This window comes from Hylaeus anthracinus, unplaced genomic scaffold (assembly GCF_026225885.1).
Source record: "Hylaeus anthracinus isolate JK02 unplaced genomic scaffold, UHH_iyHylAnth1.0_haploid 3, whole genome shotgun sequence".
Lineage (NCBI taxonomy): Eukaryota > Metazoa > Arthropoda > Insecta > Hymenoptera > Colletidae > Hylaeus > Hylaeus anthracinus.
This window is the reverse complement of record NW_026535284.1, coordinates 958125-977442: the sequence shown is the minus strand read 5'-3', so window position 1 is coordinate 977442 and position 19318 is coordinate 958125. Positions and strand designations below refer to the sequence as shown.

General features: G+C 41.2%; 1 protein-coding gene and 1 long non-coding RNA gene across 2 annotated transcripts in view; one reads left to right on the top strand and one right to left on the bottom strand.

The window, feature by feature from the left end:
• Window positions 1-16662, bottom strand: part of LOC128894201 (probable chitinase 10) — a 48208-nt gene extending 31546 nt beyond the window's left edge. The window contains exons 1-7 of the mRNA XM_054155778.1: window positions 16210-16662; window positions 15367-15685; window positions 12199-12440; window positions 9020-9390; window positions 4129-4461; window positions 3815-3983; window positions 340-551 (exon numbers count right to left, since the gene is read on the bottom strand). Of these exons, the coding sequence (XP_054011753.1) occupies window positions 340-551; window positions 3815-3983; window positions 4129-4461; window positions 9020-9390; window positions 12199-12440; window positions 15367-15685; window positions 16210-16660 (2097 nt within the window). The 5' untranslated portion in view covers window positions 16661-16662. The remainder of the gene's footprint in view (window positions 1-339; window positions 552-3814; window positions 3984-4128; window positions 4462-9019; window positions 9391-12198; window positions 12441-15366; window positions 15686-16209) is intronic.
• Window positions 1-19318, top strand: part of LOC128894322 (uncharacterized) — a 114003-nt gene that overhangs the window by 49744 nt on the left and 44941 nt on the right. Inside the window, exon 2 of the long non-coding RNA XR_008461510.1 lies at window positions 328-525. This is a non-coding gene — a long non-coding RNA (uncharacterized LOC128894322). The remainder of the gene's footprint in view (window positions 1-327; window positions 526-19318) is intronic.

The following is a 19318-nucleotide window of genomic DNA, read 5'->3' as shown; positions in this document are numbered from 1 at the left end:
AAAAAAATCTGAATTCAGATTGCGAACAGGACTCGTGCAATAGAGACACGATCGTCGAAATAAAGATTTACGTCTTGCTAAATTTCTGTTCGCAGTTCTTTTTTTAACCTTTTCCACACGTTGGACAAAATGTCCACACTAATCGGGACCTGTGATTGGTCGGTGTTTTTCGTTAATAATTAAAAAATGAAGCCCCCGCCGACATTTGTGCAAAGGAAATTGTTATTCAGAATCGTCTCAGCTATGCTTCCTTTTCGGCTTCTACGAAAGTTTTGGGACACCCTGTATATTTTATGAGATTGCTATGCTTATTCTGATGAATTACAGGAATCTACTCACTTGCCAGCAGACAGGATACTCCCAGTCAAGATCCAAACCATCGAAATTATACTTTTCCAAGAATTGAACAGCGTGACTGATGAACTTCGTCCTGGCTGATGGACTGTTCACGAGACGACTGTACTTGTCTCCGGCGGAATCATTCCATCCGCCCAGAGCGAGCAACACCTTCAGACCTCGTTTCTTGTAAGCTACAACTCGTTCGTAGAAACCTGCCCAAAATAAATCTCATTTATTATACTGTATATATTAATTTTCGGGATCATTTGCGAGATCCCGGTCAAACCTCATTTCAGATTAAATTTAACATGTATATTGATTCTGTAGCAAAGGTTACAGGGTTACGTAACAAGTACGACGTTTACTTTTAGATACGTTTAATGTATAAGGAGATCCAACTTCCTAAGAAAGTTACTAGAAAACTTTTAGCAAAATCCCGAATTTGAAGTTATGAATATTTCGTCCACTCGAGGCGCAAGTGCGCACAGACTACGATATATATATGTCATGTGTGTATCCAGATAACACAGGGACGTCTTATGTACGTCCATGGGACGTCTGGTGCTATCTGAGATAATAATATTAATTAATTAATATTAATTTACAATTGTAAATAGTGTATTTTATATTCGGAAAAAAATATTCTGTTCTACATATTGAATAAATATTATATTATAAATAATATTTAATATATATAATATAATTAAATAATATTTATTTTGTTTAAAAAAAGGTATTTTTCCCTAAATCTAGAAAGTTCAGAGCGGACTTCCCTGGGACGTACAAAATTTAGGTTCCATGGACGTTCGTAGGACATTCCGGGCGGATGTTTGGACGTAAACTGGACATAAAATGAACGTCCGTGGGACGTCCGGTGCTATCTGGGTATATATTATCATATACATATGACATATATATATATTGCAGTCTGTGCTCACTTGCGCCGCGAATGGTAGAAATATTCATAACTTCAAGCTCGGGATTTTGATAACACTTCTACACTACACAGTTAGGACTCCTTATACAGTCTTCATGGTTTAATGATGTACGAAATATTGAAAGCATGTTACATAGAAGAGAGACTACTGGTATATCCTCTAGATGGCGCACACAAGCTGTCAATGTGGGGTTCGTGCTCTGTAATGAAACTTTCCCACAAGAATGTAATCATGCTAATCCAGATACCTGTGACAACTCTTTTACTTTAGGATACTATTTGGAAGAGTGCGATACACAATAATATTCTTCAACTCCTTTTTGCGATACCTTTTCTCTTTATTCTTTCTAGGTTACTAGTATATTCTCTTCCCGTGGCGCTTTGATCGCGTTCCTAACCGTCACACCAACAAGGAAACAGAAATGTTTCAGTATATATGTGCATGTTTGCCAACACAGAGATGAGAAACATATCCAACAGATTCTTGTTTTCAAGTGACAGTTTTGTATCCCGAATTAATGTAACGTAACCATCCTCCTACCATTTATGTTTATGTATAAGGACCGATCAAATTTTTTTCAATTTTTAACCAACTTCGAAAAAGGAGGAGGTTACTCAATTCGACATGTATCTTTCACTTTTTTTATGTCTGTACACCGATTACGCCGAGATGGCTCCACTAATCGGGATGAAATATTTTCCAGTTGGTCTCGTTATCGAGATAATTTGCGATTTGTCATTTTTCATCCATTTTTTGAGTATGCAAAAATCCGAAAAATTTTGTACTGCTTCTTACTCCTAGATGGATGGACCAATCGAATTGAAACTTCTTGCATAGTGGTAGAGCATAGCTGCCACTTGGTCCCATACAAAAATATTTGATTTTGTTTTATTTTTGATCACTTTATATTACTTTTTATCGCAAAAAGAGTACTATTTCACGTATGTTCGTCCTAAAATCAACAAAATCGATGATACCCCTTACATTTTTTTGCAGGGCGGATTTTCACGTTGATCACGTTTGCAAAAACATTCAAATTGCATTAAAAAGTTTGAAATAATTTCTACATAGTTAGTTTATATGAACTAATCATATCAACTCGGAGTTTTACTCGGAAATTTAGTACAATTCTACGTGTTCAGTACGTTATCAAACGTTTTCTAAATGTTTCAGGTCGATAGAATACCGTTGGTGTCGGTTTTATATAAACGCGAATAACGAGAGTTCCAGCCTATGGAATCGATTGAAACTGTGTTAAACAATGAAATTTAGTGCAATTCTACGTGTTTAGTACGTTATCAAACGTTTTCTCGTTTACTCGGTCAGAACAGAACTCCGAATTGACTTCAGCGACAGTCGCAGAAAAAGTAGGAAGCGCCGGGACAAGGATAGATAGATCTTTGTCTCTCCAATGATGCTGCGACAGAGAGGGCGATACAACAATTGCAGGAGAGACGAGGACAGGGCGATTAGAACGGAAGTTTACCGCCGTGGCCTGGGCCATGGGGTAAGAAACACCTGCTCCCGGGGCATAGTCCCCCCCCCCCCCCCTCTTGCTAATAGGGGGGATGAGGACTCCTGCTGATCACTAGGCGGGGCCCCCCTACCGGCTAATGTGTCCGGGAGGTATCGAACACGCGAGGGTGATAGGCCGCCAATGATGGCCCAATAGAGTACCCACCTCTGGGCCCGAGCCCATTGGGGGAAGTCGGTGGCTGGCCCCCCTCCCCGTCGGCATAGGGTTGTTACAAACCCAACGCCGGGAAGAAAGCCTGCAGTTTTAGATAGGCTCTTCCTCCCCCTTGTGGACAGGACAGGGGGGGGGGTCCATCGTGGGAGTAGAACCCCATGGGGGCCTTGTGGAAGGCGGCCGCCTTGAGACTGAAGTAGTCCGAGGCGGTCCCCTCGGGGCGAAGTATTACCTCCGGTAGAGTCTCGCTCCGGGGGCCGTGGTGTAGGGGTTTTAGTGGGTAGAAGTCCCACACTACCCCCCAACAACATCTGGGGGGTGTCTTTTCGAAGATTTCCCCTTCACCACGGTAACAAAAAAAAGGACGATTAGACTAGCATGATTTTTTTCAATGATATTGAAACAAAGAAGCAATATTTTTTAATAATTCTGGTTTTAATATATTTGTTAATCTTTGGCGGATGCGACTCCAAGACCTGATTTTGCAATTCCGGCCTTAAAACTTTATAAACAATAAAAGTACGTTTTTTTTTCTTATAGAAGAAATTTGTTTACATATACTTTTTCCAACATCAGGCCATGGAGTCGCACTCCCCAAAGTGTAACGAATATATTAAAACCAGAATTATTAGAAAATATTGCTTCATTGCTTCAATATCATTAAAAAAAATCATGCTAGACTAACCGCCTTGTCTTCTTCTCTCCTGCAATTGTTGTATCGTTCTCTCTGTCCTTGTCCCGGAGCTTCCTACTTTTTCCGCAACTGTCGCTGAAGTCAACTCGGCGTTTTGCTCATTCTCCTGCACACCCTTAAGCTGCGATATCTTTCTAACAAGAAATTACTCACGGTTATCGTAATCAGCCCACGAATCATGAGCCTTGATGGTCAGCTCTGAGTAATCCAGGACAGCGAATCCATAGATGATATGAGTACACAAAGTGTGATCGATATTTTCTGGAAGATACCGTCCGACACCTCTTCGGTACCATGCCCAATTTGTGAAGTAACATACGATCTATTGAAATAAGAAAATGAAGAAATAGAGAAACGTAGAGGAAAGGGATACGAGAGAAGAAGAAATAAGCGATGGAAAATGAAGGATTATTGGAATGAATTAGCGAAGGAATGAACAATTTAACAATTTAGCAATTTAACGTTACTTTGTAATATCCAGACAGAGGGGACACTTCATCAGGATCAATTTCTATTGACGGTGAGGTGGTCGTGGCTTGAGTGGTACTCGGCTCCCAAGGTTTCTGGCTTGTCGAGGAAATCGGTTCGTCGATTGGTTGGTTCGGCGGCGACGAATTCGCATCCTCGGTCGAGTCCAGGTCGTCTTTGCAATTAGCGCGAGCCGGCCAATCGCATATACGACTCTGTTTGTTGAAGTGTAACCCTGGAGCGCATTGGAATATCTCGTGACGACCCCAGAGACAGGCCTGGTAACTCTCGCAGTCCCCCGGGACGCTGGTATAACTGCCAGGAATGCACGACTGGAAAAACAACGAACAATCGATCAACAATTGTTAATTAAAACTGCTGTTCTTAAGGGGGTAGATACGGCACGTGAACTCTCTGATTTGGCTGGTCGGTATTACAGCAGATTTTTCTACGTAGAAATGGCAATACCCATTGTGACGGGACAGAACTTTTCTGCCCGTCACGAAGGCACCCTGACCCCGGAGGGTCCTCGCTCTCTCCTCGCCGAACACGCCGCGAAGGTGATCCGCGAGAGTAGTATGGAGGAATGCGTGTCGCGACCCCCCCTTTTTTTTGTCAGCGCTTCCCTCGTGCTCGCAATCCACGCCGCGTCTTCGAGCCAGCGCGGAAGTCGCCGGTCGCGATGTCCTCCACCCAAGGACCCCGGTGTGGCCACCACCAAAGAGGACTTGCCACCCTCTGAAGATGATCCGCCCTACCATCGTCCCCGGAGCTGCAACCACGGGAGACAAGGCGCCGCTGGAGAATCATCGACGTTAGGAGATGCCATGGTGGTGGCACATCGTAAGGAGCCCCTTAAAGCTCCTGGGTGGAGAGAACCGCGAGCCGGCGACAAGAGCGCGATTTTTGAAGCGAGCTAATTAACGGTTGAGCTGCAAGAGACGACGGATTTGAGCGAGCGAGCACCCTTTTCCGCCTTTAAAGCAGTAGTTTTCTTTCGGAGTGAGCCGTATGTGGTGGAGCCGTACACACCGTTTGGAGGGCTACACCGAGAACCATCGAGAAGGATTTTGAACCCCGAGACCGCTAACTTACAGGTAGAGCCCACGTGTTGGGGTTTCCCTTTTGCGTGCGTGTGTGTGAGAGCGGACCGAGTGTGCGTGTCCGTGAACGTACTCCGGAGCACTTTTTCGTCCGCGACAGGACCACCACCGAAAGCGAGAACCCTTGGAGTTCCCTCCGTTCGTTTCGCGTATCTCCCGCGTGGCCGCGCGCGGTTTGAGATCGCACGCGTTTCGAGGGAAATGGCCTCTTCTGGTTGTATTTTATTCTAGGACGGATTCTCTGTTCGCGAGGACCCCGTAGAATGAAGTCGCGCCGGTTCTAGAATTGTATTGGGAATTCCGCGTCGCGTTTCCTCTTCGGCGCGTAGTCGCCACACCTTCTTCCTTTGCGGCGTGTGTGTACCGCGGAATTCTCCCCTTTTGTTTTCGGCTAAATAAAGCCCAATTTCACTTTCGTGGATCAGAGTTTTCCTTATTTCTCTTTGTCTTTTCCGACCTCCTCTGAGCCCGCTCTCTTCTTAAACAGCCGGAAGGGCGAAGATAACGGACGCGTGTTTTTGCACTGGCGCCCATATTCCTTTAGGAATAAATAAATTTCGTCCGTGGAAATTGCGCGACCAGGCGTGTCGATTAGCAGCTTTCCCGGCTGCCCACGTTCCGGTTCCGTCACACTATAGAAACACGGCTGGCCGATGAAAACGAGGTGGCGCTTTCTGCTATTTCTGAGGTCGGTGTATTTCGTTAATAATTCAAAAATGAAGAACCCACCGACATTTTTGCAAAGGAAATTGTTGTTCAGAATCGTCCCAGCTACTCCCCATTTCCGGCTCCTACACGAGTTTTGGGACATCCTGTATATTGTAGTTTAACAATCTTTACAATCTAGCTACAGATTCATTGTTTGATATTATTACTTTATCTTCTTTTCTTAAAAATTTTAAGCCTCTGAAGGGGAGCCACAATAATCTTGCTCGGGGCGCCAATATTGCTAAAACCAGCCCTGACCGTGACCTTTGAGTATATAGAAATGGAGAAGGAATTGCTTTGTTCTGTATAGACCGAAAGTGTGTCCAAAGTCTGTGCGAGAGAGAAAGGTATAGTGATATTCGTCCTCTCTGCGCATGCGTCAACATCGTATCTGCACTGACCTGCACTCTTTGTATACATATATCTATAGAAACCCTGCACTTCAGATTTATGAATTGTTGTAATAGATCATTTTAATAGAAATGTATACTCAATATACGAAATATGCTTTATGTATATATGTAAGCACTTTCGACTGGGATAAATTCTCTTCATCGTAAAAGATTTGGTTCAACAAATAACATACAAATTCATTTAGAATTATATCTTAGTAGGAAACCACAGCATTTTTAGAAAGATGACGTTATGCTACTTGAAAAGAAATGAGGAAGGTGGTATAGCAAACTTGTTCGCATTGAACTCATGAATATAACACGAAACATAAAATATTGTACATATATGTAAGTTGGTTCTTCGTGTAGTAAAACTTCAAACCAATGTTTCCATGAAATTGATTTACATTAGGTTATGATACTAACATGAAATATTCAATGAAATAATATTACCTATGAAATTGGTTTTTGAAGTCATTGATTACGCCAGGAACAAACTAAATATAAAATTATCAATAAAAGAATTTAGGAAAATCAAAATTTACAAAATATACACAAGCCACTTTTATCCGCTGAATCTGCTCTCTTGCTTGCGACGTACCTTCCATGGCTACCAAACCTACGCCTCACACGGCCACCAATCACACGCCTCATACGGTTACCAACCATACGCTGCACACGGACCCTAACTAAACAGGAAACCAACTTCTCGTTTACATATATAAATATATTTATATTCTAATACATATAATGCAACTTATAATTCCTTGGCATCTGTTATTGATTTTAGCTGAGATAAACAGTAGGATTCCGTAAAGATAATATGCGCATATTTTTCTACAATAAACGTTACATTTAGTGTGGATAATGAGTGCATATCTAGAGACGCGGTAGCGTCTCGACACCAAGTTCATGAAAAATTATACAGCCACCCTGTATAACGTGGCGCTACCACTTATATATCTTTTACAGGAGAGATGGTCCATTCTAACCTAAATTGAAACTTCTTTCATTAATATCTCATCACGCCTGCAATATTTTCTAAATTTAAACGCATTTTTCTTATGTAAATCGCATATAAGCTTTCGAATAAAACCAAAATCAATAAAATCGGTCCACGTACAACTGAGATATCGTAATACCATGTCACGATACATGCAAAAATATTACCGTCTTATACTTTTCCGGTCGATTTTTCGTTACACTTAGCCAATAGGAGCTAAGGCTGTTCGTCGATTGGAATTGTAATATGGCTGGCGCTCACGCCGCTCGTTCATTTCTAACCTGTATAACCTGTCAGTTTGTATTGGTCAGTTTGTATTTGGACGCCGTAAATTGAATAATTATTTTAAAGGCTACGTGTAGTGATATTGTATTGGGAAGTATATGGTTATAAGTGATAATATATCTACCTTGTCGTTGTGAAAAGATATATATATAAATTTGGTGTTTAAGTGTGCAGTTCATAATACAAATTTCAGTAAATGTTCATTTTGTACAAATAAGAATAAGTCTTCTAATACAATAAATTGTGTGTTGTAAATAGTGGATCACTTTTTTTATTTTCACTTCATGATAAACATTTAAATTACTTGCAACAAGACTTTCTGTCACACGTTCAGTGTATGTATGAACTGTAAAAAGAAAGGGAGAGAGAACGCATAGCAGGATGTTTCACTGCAAGAAATTTAAATGTTAAAGTTGAAGCGAGAAATGAAAAAAAGAAATCAACTATTTGTAACGCACAATTTATTGTATTAGAATACAGTTCATACGTTTACAGAATGCATGGCAGAAAGTCTTGTAACAAATTCAAATAATGAGAAAATGAGAAATGAAAAAAGAAATCCACTATTTGTAACACATAATTTATTGTATTACAATAATATAGAAAATGAGAGGTCAGACTTAGTCCTTTAAGTTCTCAAAAGTACGGATGACACATGGCAGAAAGTCATGTTGCATTTAAATGTAACTGATAAACTGATTACATTTTTTTTTTAATAAATTGCTTGCTATGAGACTTACTGGAATGCGTTCCGCGTACTTTTGAAACCTTAAAGGATTCAAACTGATCTCCCATTTTCTATATTATTGTAATCACTTTATCAGTATCATTTAAATTTCTTGACTTTATACTTTTGAGAACTTAAAGGACTAAGTCTGACTTTTCTTTTTCTATATTATTGTGATACAATAAATTATCTATTACAAATAGTGGATCTCTGTTCATTTTCTCATTATTTAAATACTCTTTACGTAACACAGCCCGCCAATGTAACCTATAAGCATGGCATTCATAATGTATTTGACGCATGCGCACAGAGGACAAATATCATTCTATAGCTTTCTCTCTCACACAGACTTTGGACACACTTTCGGTGCTGGCAATCTTCCTCCATGTCTATACAGGGTGGTCCACGCAATTGTTTCAAGTCATAACTCCGTTATTATTGCATTTACGAAAAAATGCGAAAGGAGAAAGATAAATGATTCGAAGAGCACTACATCTGTAGGACTTTAAATTTTTTTTAGATGCAGCAGTGCATATACAATTAACAATTGCATCATTTCATTGCTTTCATTCTATGTAAAAAATGATTAGGGTACCATCGCAAAAAAATTATTAGTTCTCGAGATATTTTCAAAAAACTACTGCGTTGCTACGTTGCTACGTTGCTACTCACGTTAGACTTAGCGTTTGAAACGACGAGGGAGGCACTCTTCATCGGTTTCTCGACGCAAGGGTTCTTGAAGGCCCAATCGCACATGCTTCTTTCATTGTTCCAGTTCAGCCCTGGCCCACACTGTTGCGAAACGAGATTCCCGTTGACGCAGACCCGGAAATTCGTGCAAGAGTTGGGGTACGGGTAATACTGGCCATGCTCGCAACTCTTTTCGGGTCTCCCGTTTGGTTTCTCCGTGGCAATTGGTCTTCTAGTGGTCGTGGTCGCTTGCGTACTGGACATCGTGGACGATGGAATCGGTTGCGACGTAGTGGTCGTCACGGTAGTGCTTCTCACGGTACTGCTCCATGGTGGCCTTTGCGTCAGAGAATCTAGGCCAAAGAAGGATCACATTTTATACGGGTTACACTATAAATTTATCATTATTAGATTGCGGATCTTTATGGAAAATAAAATCTTCACGAACGTGGCTACAAAAATTGAGCCTAAATAAAAATTTATTTTATTCTGCATATGTTATATAACATGAACGTTACTTTCAATCGTTTTTATATTCTTGCATATTGTTTGCATTTTGTAGGTTCTTGCACATTCAAATTTCCTATAAATACATAAAGATCCACAGTCTAATCATTATGCATTAGACAGTCATCGAATTAAGGAAGCAGTCTGGTTTAGAACATTGAAAATCAGTCATTTTTTACGAATATTTAAAAAATAATGTATTAAGCGAATAGTTATGAAAGCCACGTATATGGACATGGTGCAACCCTTTATTTTTGCTTTAAACAACAAACTTAAACATTTTTTTCTTTATTGAATAATTATATTGTAGATACACCTAAAAATTCGATACAAAAAATTTATTTATACAAGTGATTGCAAAATTGCTTGCCAAAATCAATTTCTTTTTTCAACTCCAATCATTTTTTCAATTTTGTATTTTTTCACGACTTATAGACGCAGCAACAATGTAATTGTATAATAAACAAGAAAATCTTTCGTTCTTTTGGTTAAAGCGAAAATTGAATGCTTTACAATCCCCGCAAAATTGTAACTATGGCAGCAAGGGATTTACAAACATGCTCATATACAGGGTGTCCCAAAAATGTTGGAACACATTGAAAGAGGTGGTTTGGGAGGTGATTTGAAACAACTTTTTCCTTAGCGAAAATGTTGTCCGAGGCTTCGTTGAGGAGATATTAACAGAAAACACTGATAAATCGGAGCGTAAGTATCCCGGTGCACCTAATTTTAGTAATTTTTATACAAATCTAATAACTTTTTGGCATACAAGTCGGTCATATTGGATCTGCCATTTCGATTTTTTAAATTTTGATTACAGATTCGTAATTAGCGAGCCGAAAAACCACAGTATACTAAATTTCATTCAAATTTAAGAAATTTTTGGCATACAAGTCAGCCATATCTGCAATTTCGATTTTTAAAATTTTGGAAACCCGGACAAAATATAACTAATGTTCTGATTTGTATGAAACTTCGTATACCGGGGTTTTTCGGCCCGCTAATTACGAATCTCTAATCACAATTTACAAAATCAAAATGACGGATCAAATATGGCCGACTTGTATGTCAAAAAGTTCTTAAATTTGAATGAAATTTGGTATATTGGGGTTTTTTAGTTCGCTAATTACGAATTTGTAATCAAAATTTTAAAAAATCGAAATGGCGGATCTTATTATGGCTGACTTGTATGCCAAAAAGTTATTAGATTTGTATGGAAATTACTAAAATTAGATGCACCGATATACGCGCGCACTGATTGGTCGGGGTTTTCTGATAATATCTCTTGAACGAAGTCTTAGACAACGTTTTCGCTAAGAAAAAAGTTGTTTCAAATCACCTCCCAAACCACCTCTTTCAAGGTGTTACAACATTTTTGGGACACCTTGTACATGGTTTTCCGCGTACAATTCTGTATTGAAAAAAATGATTTGTTATCACTAAATATCCAGTAAAAGACCCTGTAAGTTTCACAATGATTCGCTTAATACATTATTTATTAAAAATTCGTAAAAAAATGACTCACTTTCAGTGTTCTGAACCAGGCTCCTTCCTTAAGAGAGTCATTCGAAGATAAATAAGACTCTTTATTTATGAATTTATTGAACGAGTATTTTAGCATACTAACAAAGAATTATTATATGTTTTTCATCTGTACAAGTCATGTACTTTTCGATCTAAAATATCACACACGTTCCATCTAGCAGTTTTAAGAAGTATCGAGGATAACTATGCTACATTTATCGATTAAATTTTCACAACACTAAACGATGATTCACTATACCGATACAATATAATCTTCGTGACACCCTCGGTTAGGAAATTCAAATTTACAAAACATAAGTCGTTCTAATAAATTCGTTCAAAAAGATGTCTCACTTATACTTGCAACACCATCGTACTTATAGTATACTGCCGAGAGATTTTATACACTTGCGGCAGGGTGGAATCTATCGCGATCGAGAACGAGATTGTCCAAAGGATGCAGGAAGGTAGCATTCTTCGTCACGATGGACGTACGATGGATTAATGTGAAATTGAACCAAGTGGAATACTGATGACACCGACTCTCTCGTGAAATGTAAACGATTTACAGAGGGAAGATGTGACAATCTCTTGCCTGGAGGCGTCGGTTACAAAATCCGCAGTAAAAGTGCGCAGGAGTACATACTTGTCAAACAAGCATTGTGCAAACAGGTTTTCACTATTGCCAACGAATCAAATGAAACGTGTCAACGACAAGTGACAGAGAATATTATACGCGTCTGCAAATTACGTCATTTGTGTATACGCGTGTTAAGTCTTTAAAATACTCATCAATCTTTTTGGATGAAGTCAGTCAATACATTAACCCTTTGCACTCGAGAGATGACTCTCAGTCACCATTAGATTTCACGCAGCAAATCTATAATACCTAATGTTTCTTCACCTTCAATTTCTTTGGAGTTCGAAGTGTCAATAAAATAAGTTGACCTTATTCTAAAATCTAGATAGCTTAGAATTCATGGCAATAGGATGCTAAGAAACATTTCGAGTTGCTGGTAGATACCAGAGAAAAAAGGCCTCGAGTGCAAAGGATTAACAGTCCGATCGATGAAGACGTCATTTGCTCGGTTGAGATTGTGAACAATGTTAATCAGAACATGCAAATCTACCAGTTCCCATTTGACATTTCGCCGCTGCAGGCCAGTCACAGATTCCTCGCCTGGCGTCCCAGTGCAGTCCTGGTGCGCATTGTTCGCGTTTCAATTCGCCTAGGACGCATCTAAAATAGTTCCCGCAGTTGTCAGGGTCTGGTTGGTATATTCCGATCATACAAATCATCCCAGGCTTCGAAGATTCCGGTAGCTTTTCTGTGGCTTCTGTTGTTTCAACGGTTGGTTTCGTAATGGGCGCTCTGAAATTATTTGGTAGTCAATATATATCACATCTAGACATAAGTGTTATTAGAATTCGATTAACGTTTCAGAAATCCTTTTCCATTGTCGCGAAGGAGGGCGCCGGTTCAGCCGATCGCCGGGGTTTGAGAGGTAGGACCGGTTCCTAAACTCGCTAGCGGATCGGTTCGGAGTTTTGAAGTCGCGTGTACGGCTCGGGTTTCGCGTCGCAACCTAAAGGTGAGGTCCCATGTATGTAAGTTCGGGCGGCGAGCACGAGGAACGTCCATTGGAAAGTGTCAACTCCTCGCGTAGGAAGGTCTGATGGACTCAGGCGAACTAGCACAACCAGCCGCGAACACCTAAACGAGCACGAAATCCCGAAAAAGGCCACGCACCATCATCGCAACGGGCGGTCGACAAGGGGATGTCATAAAGAATTGAAAATACCAACCTCGACAATTTTTATCGAAACTTTGCGGAAGTAATTTCGATCGATTCATGATGCTTTTACGATCAAAATAATATCTCAAATCGCGTAAATCGGACTATTTTTAACGAAATTATATGCAAAATCTGATTGCATAATTGAAAAGTTACTTCGTTAAAAATAGTTCGATTTACGCGACGTGAGATATCATTTTAATCGGGAGAACACCAAGAATCCAATGACATCGCGTTCACGTTGATACGATGAAGAATAAAGAATTCGATTTTATCAAAAACTGATGAGTCGATCGCCCGTTTGGCCCCAGACCCTTGAGCGAACCCAGGTAGGCGTTTACGGTCTCGGTGAAAAGAAGTATTGGGGGTCTCGCTTCGAGCCACTCGAAAGAGTCGATTTTTTTGAGTGTTCGATCCAGGCTCGCGTAGAATAGTCTCCATGCTCGCGAGCACTAGACCATGAGCCGAGACCCAAACGCTCGTAAAAATCGACCCTTTCGAGTGGTTCCAACCGTTCGTCGTCGCATTTAGAGACCTTTTGTTCGCTAGTAGGAACGTGTTTTCGAACAAAATCCGGCGAGCACGGACAATTTATTGCTTGAGCACGAGCATCACATAGATGAGACCTCACCTTAAGGGTGAACAACCCTTTACAGAGGCTCGGCGGGTAGGGGGATAGCATGAGCCGGAGGTCGGTAGGAGGTGCCCCAGGAGGGTCGAAACGGCAGCGCAAGGACACCTTTTCTTCCCGGGCGAGTGGCCGTGGACCAGTGATGGACATTCGTGGGATTTTTCCTTCGAGGAATTGCTTTCTGCGCATGCGTAAGCTGACGCACAGCTACATGTCATCTGCTACCATACATGTATCCGAACCGCCAGAGAAGGTGCATTTAAGGGGCTTGTGCAATTTTCCCGCGTTTTTAACGGACAAATTAAGTACAAGAATGTTCATGTTCGTGAGTGTAATATTAGGGAACATTTAAAAAAAAATGGATAATGAACTGCAGCCATCCACGTCAGGAATCATCGAGGAAAAAAAGAGGACATTATATTTTGTTCCTTACTGGGATCCAATGGTACCCTAAATTCTAAGTAAGTGTATACAGCAGTGAGGACTCCAACGTTCGCTTCAATGCGGATGATCAGGAAAAATCCCACGAAGGTCCATCACTGCCGTGGATACCCGAAGATGGCTGTCGGCGAAGACATGTCTTCCGGCGACCGGGGATGTCCCACGATTCGAGGCCGGGGGTCTCGAAAGGGGGGCATGAGAGGTTAAACGGAGTTAATCATGTTCTTAGAGGGATCTCAGGGACGTTCTCCTTGAACGTGCTTCGTAGGAGGATAGCAGTAGGCTTTATAACCAAAAGTTACGAGAGCGTTTGAACGGCTAGAATGTGTTTATATTTTGTACTCGAGTGTGTACACGTGATGCACGTTCAGGCGTTCTGCCCGTTGAGCGTCGCGTCAGTGGTACTTATGCGCGGCACTCCCTACTTTCGCTAGTGAGAGAGCGCCGCGCGATAGCGTCGCCTAGCGGCAGCCGGCAAAACTATCGTTGGGAAGGAAGACAGCGCGCAATTCCGAAAGGGAGAGGATCGCGACTAAGGCCAAACGCACACGGGCGCAACCGATTTGAAATTATTGTTACGAACCGTTTGCGCTCTTTGGCCGATCGCACACGGGCGCAACCAATCAGTCTCAAACTACTTTGAAACTAGTTGCATGCGACCGTGGATCTAGGTAAAGCAAAGATAGTGGAGTAGGTGAAACAAAGAGCGCAAACGGTTTGCAACACTATGCAAACAGTGATGGGCAAAACCCTAGGCTTCGAATAAATCTGAAGTTTGCCGACATATTTGTCTCATTTCCTCTTTTGAACATTTTCCAAAGAAAGAAACGAGACAAACACATCGGCAAACTTCAGGTTTATTCTAAGCCTAGGGTTTTGCCCATCTCTGATTTCAAATCGGTTACACCGTATGCGATTGGCCTTTGTTTTACCTAGATCCACGGTCGCATGCAACTAGTTTCAGAGTGGTTTGAAACTGATCAGTTGCGTCCGTGTGCGATCGGCCTAACCCAACCTAACCTTACGTTATACCATAATTAAATAAAACCCCAAACTTGTAGTGTTAATCCGTAACACCTTCTCTACAATGACGCTACCGCATCGTATTGTTGCAAAATTTAATATTTGTAGGCAATTACACGTGCTGTCTTTTGCACAGTCGGCACCGCTGCCGACAATCAGTGCCGCTACCGACAATCGGCACCGCTGTTCAGTGATCGGTGGCCGCTACCGAACACGTGCTACCGATCACCAGATTGTGTGTATGTATGAAGCGTTATTTACGAGGAACCGGCAAAAGGCCAGAGAGCCTAGTGTTAGTCCGGACTTCTTAGAGACCACAAGTATTAAATAAAGTTTTCATTATACTTTGTGTTTTTCGCTGAACCATCCTACATATTGAACATATATTCTCCTAGAAAAAGTTATACTTGGTTGAAGTCCAGGTCCATGAAACACTGCTCTGCGTCGTGGATGGTTTACTCGACGTAGGGTTCCAAGACCAACTCGGCCAAGTTGTTCCCTGAGTCGTGGTGCTCGGTTTCTCGGACCAGCTAGGCCAAGTTGTCCTCTGGGTCGTCGTGCTTGTCTTCTGAGTCGAAGTTGAGCCCATGGTTGGCTTTGCCATCGCTGTGGTGGGTCGCGGAGTGTCCTCGACAGCGTCACTGTGAGTCGTCATTGTTGGAGGTTGCGGTGTTATTGGCTCTGCTGGTCGCTGACAGTTTTTAACAGGCTTGGTCTTCAATCGGCCTGTGGAAAAGATAAACGGTGCAAAGTTCGACTTTTCTTATTACATCTGTGTTTCAATCGGAGACGGACAAAATTTTTGATCTAAATACAAATTTTAGATATCGAATAAAAGATGGAAATTTTATATCTATTACTCGTCGAATAAAAAAAGAATATTTATTCGACGACTAAAGATATCTATTTCATCTGCAGGGCGTTTCATCCATCGGGTAACTTTCGTGTTTTTATCTGTATTGGAGGTTCATTGGATACTTAAGTTATCTTTATCTGTCGAATAAATGCTCTGCGAATAAATATATTTATCTATTGTCCGAGTAATAAAGATACATAACTTGAGTCATCAGTCAAATAAATTTACTTCGAATAAATATCTGTATTCGATGACTTTTGGATAAAGACAAAGATAAAGTATCTTTATTCGATTTTTTATTTAAATAATGTTTTATCTAGATATTGCTCCATCTTTGATTTAAGTAAATACGCCCTATCCCTTCCCCCGTATACCTAAAAAAAGATTTACCGACCTAATGCGCGATTAATAGTCTTCAACAGAGGAAAGGATTCGAAACAACAGCGATTCGAAAAGTCGTCCAAATCGACGGTCCACATTGCTACACCTCCGTAACCACTTTGGAGTACGTGTTGCCCCTTTGCGAAGATGCTCTCTTCGTTGTCGTAGCCTACCCACTGGTCCTTGAAATGAGCACTAGGCCCGGGTCCGTTTTTCCAGGCTTTGTTCTTCACTCTGTCGCAGATCTCGTAGTACGCCAGCATACCAGGTTGTTTGGTGAATTCCCCGGAACTTCCAGGACCGGTAGCTGGATCGCCAAGCCCGGTCAGATCGTCGCTGGACAGTCGATAAGCTTGGCCGTAAAGCGGTATGCCTACCTGGAGCTTCGATCTTTCCGCGCCGAGTTCGATGAGGTACTCCATTGTGGAATTCTGAAAAAATTTTGATAGTACATTTTTTCGCATAAGATATTTAAGCCTTTTACGACTAGGTTCTTCGTGGTTGATACTAACTCAGACTTCCGGGTATAATCAGTATCCTCCGGATAAGACACTGTTACACCTGGTTCTGCCGGCATTGCAGATAGCTTCTTCAGTGCCAAATGAAACTCTGATATTGATATACAGGGTGTTTAAAAAATGTTGAAAGCCGGTTGGTTCGGGGGGTGACTTGAAACAACTTTGTCCTTAGCAAAAATGTTAACCGAGGCTTCGTTAAAGAGATATTAACAGAAAACCCTGACCAATCAGTGCGCGCGTATACCGGTACACCTAATTTTAGTAATTTTCATACAAATCTAATAACTTTTTGGCATACAAGTCGGCCATATTGGATTCACCATTTTGATTTTGTAAATTGTGATTAGAGATTCGTAATTTGCGGGCCGAAAAACCCCGGTATACGAAGTTTCATACAAATCAGAACATTAGTTATATTTTGTCCGGGTTTCCAAAATTTTAAAAATCGAAATTGCGGATCCAATATGGCCGACTTGTATGCTAAAAAGTTCTTAAATTTGGATTAAATTTGGTATACTGGGGGTTTCTAGTTCGCTAATTACGAATCTGTAATGAAAATTCAAAAAATCAAAATGGCGGATCCAATACTCCCGCTCTGATTGGTCGGGGTTTTCTGTTAATATCTCTTGAACGAAGCCTCAGACAACATTTTCGCTAAAGTAAAAGTTGTTTTAAATCACCCCCGAGCCACTCGGTTTTCAAGGACGTCCAACATTTTCTAAACACCCTGTATGTACACAGGCAAAGTAAATGTAACAAGCCATAACTTCGTTATCAGTCCATTTAAAGAAAAATGTTATAGAAAAAAGGTGAATGGTTAAAAGTATACTATACAGGGTGTTAAAAAAAAACATTTAATGTTTATATGGTATATAGGACATGCTGGTACTGGGTATAAAAGTTAAAAAAGTTGTACTGAGTAATAAAAGACTGTCAGACAGTCGAGTTACTTACAACATTGTAATACGGATTGTTGTCGTTAGAACTTCCAAACAACGGCGACAAATGACCCGTCCTTGACTCCCAAGCGCCATGATAATCATACGTCATCACCGACACAAAGTCCGCAGCTTTGGAGATTTGTCGCACCTCGTACGCCCTGTCAATGACTTCCTTGTACCCCGATAAAGCAACAGCCAGCGTAAGCTTAGGCTGCTGTCTGTCGAATTCTTTCTTCAGTTCTTGTATCAGTTTCGTAAAATTTGGTTTGTCGGAGTCCGGACCTTTTCTGCAGTCGCTCTGCCAACATTTAGGGTAGTTCCATTCGAGCGAAAGCCCGTCGAAATTATGCTTCTGCAGATAGTTGATCGTCGCTATTACGAATTTACGACGCGCGCTGCCATTATTTATCAGCCTCGAATACTTGTCACCGGTGCTGTCCGTCCAACCTCCGATCGCTAATAGTATCCTTGGTCCTTTGATAGACGTTATTCGTTGGTAAAGATCTGAAAGAAAATTGACAAGCTTTTGATTGATTGATTGAGAGATTGAATCTTCACACTGTGAGGAATTAATGTTGGAAAATAATCCTACATTTTTAAATAATGATAATTGTAAGCATGGACATACCGAAGGGTAAAGGAGGGGGAAGTTTTATTAACAAGATCCATCCATCGGTTGTGTTACCGTGAATATAAAACCGACAGAATCTTTGTGACATTCGTCGAGAAATAACGATGGAGGAAAGAGAAAATATATTTTATGTGAAATGAAGCAAAAACGTTTACAGGAACATTAATGTTACGGGAGGCTTATGGAACAAAGCACTATCACGTATATTAACCTTCTATGGACGTCTCTAATTTCTCGCGGGTGAAAAATTTGTCCCGGTAAAGTTGGTAACGAAACGTTCGTTAGGACTTAGTACAAAGTACGCGCTCCGACCGGTAGGTGGCGACCGCAGGGTGATGGCGCTCGCAAGCGAAAACACGAGATAACGCCCGTATGAACCCCGACGCGGCCGTAGTAGGGAAGACCGATCCCAGGGGGACCAAGCACAGTTGCGGGGAAGTGAAAACACGTTTTTAGTTGGTGAACCAAATCCACGCGGCGCTAGTAGGCATCACATACACATATCTAGCGTATCGGTGAATATCACCAACACCGGTATGAAAATTTCAACGTCGGTGTCGGTAGCTGTCGGTTTCCGTCGGTACTCATTGTCATTTGCGAAGTAATAATGGACTATTGTCAATGGCATAATGGTAACAATCACTCACGTGGCGGTAGTCTGATAGCCAGCGTGATTTGATTCCTTCGTGACTTTTAATTGTGTTTTTTGTGTGTTTCTTTGTGTTTTTTTCAGTTTTGTGAAATATGGCACCTAAAAAGTGCCAAGTGAGAGGATGTACCTCACAGGAAAACCAGCTTCGCCAATTTCCCGATCTGATGAAAGATAGGGAACGCTGCCTTCAATGGATAGCAGCGTGTGATAATCCTTGCCTCCAGGACATGTCATCAAAGGAAAATGTGAAAATCTACGATGTCCACTTTGAGGATGTTTATAAATTAAATGTCCGATTGAGTACTTCAGCAGTGCCAACGCTTTGTTTGCCAAGTATGTATACATAAAATAAGCATATTTATAGGCCCGTATTCACAGTC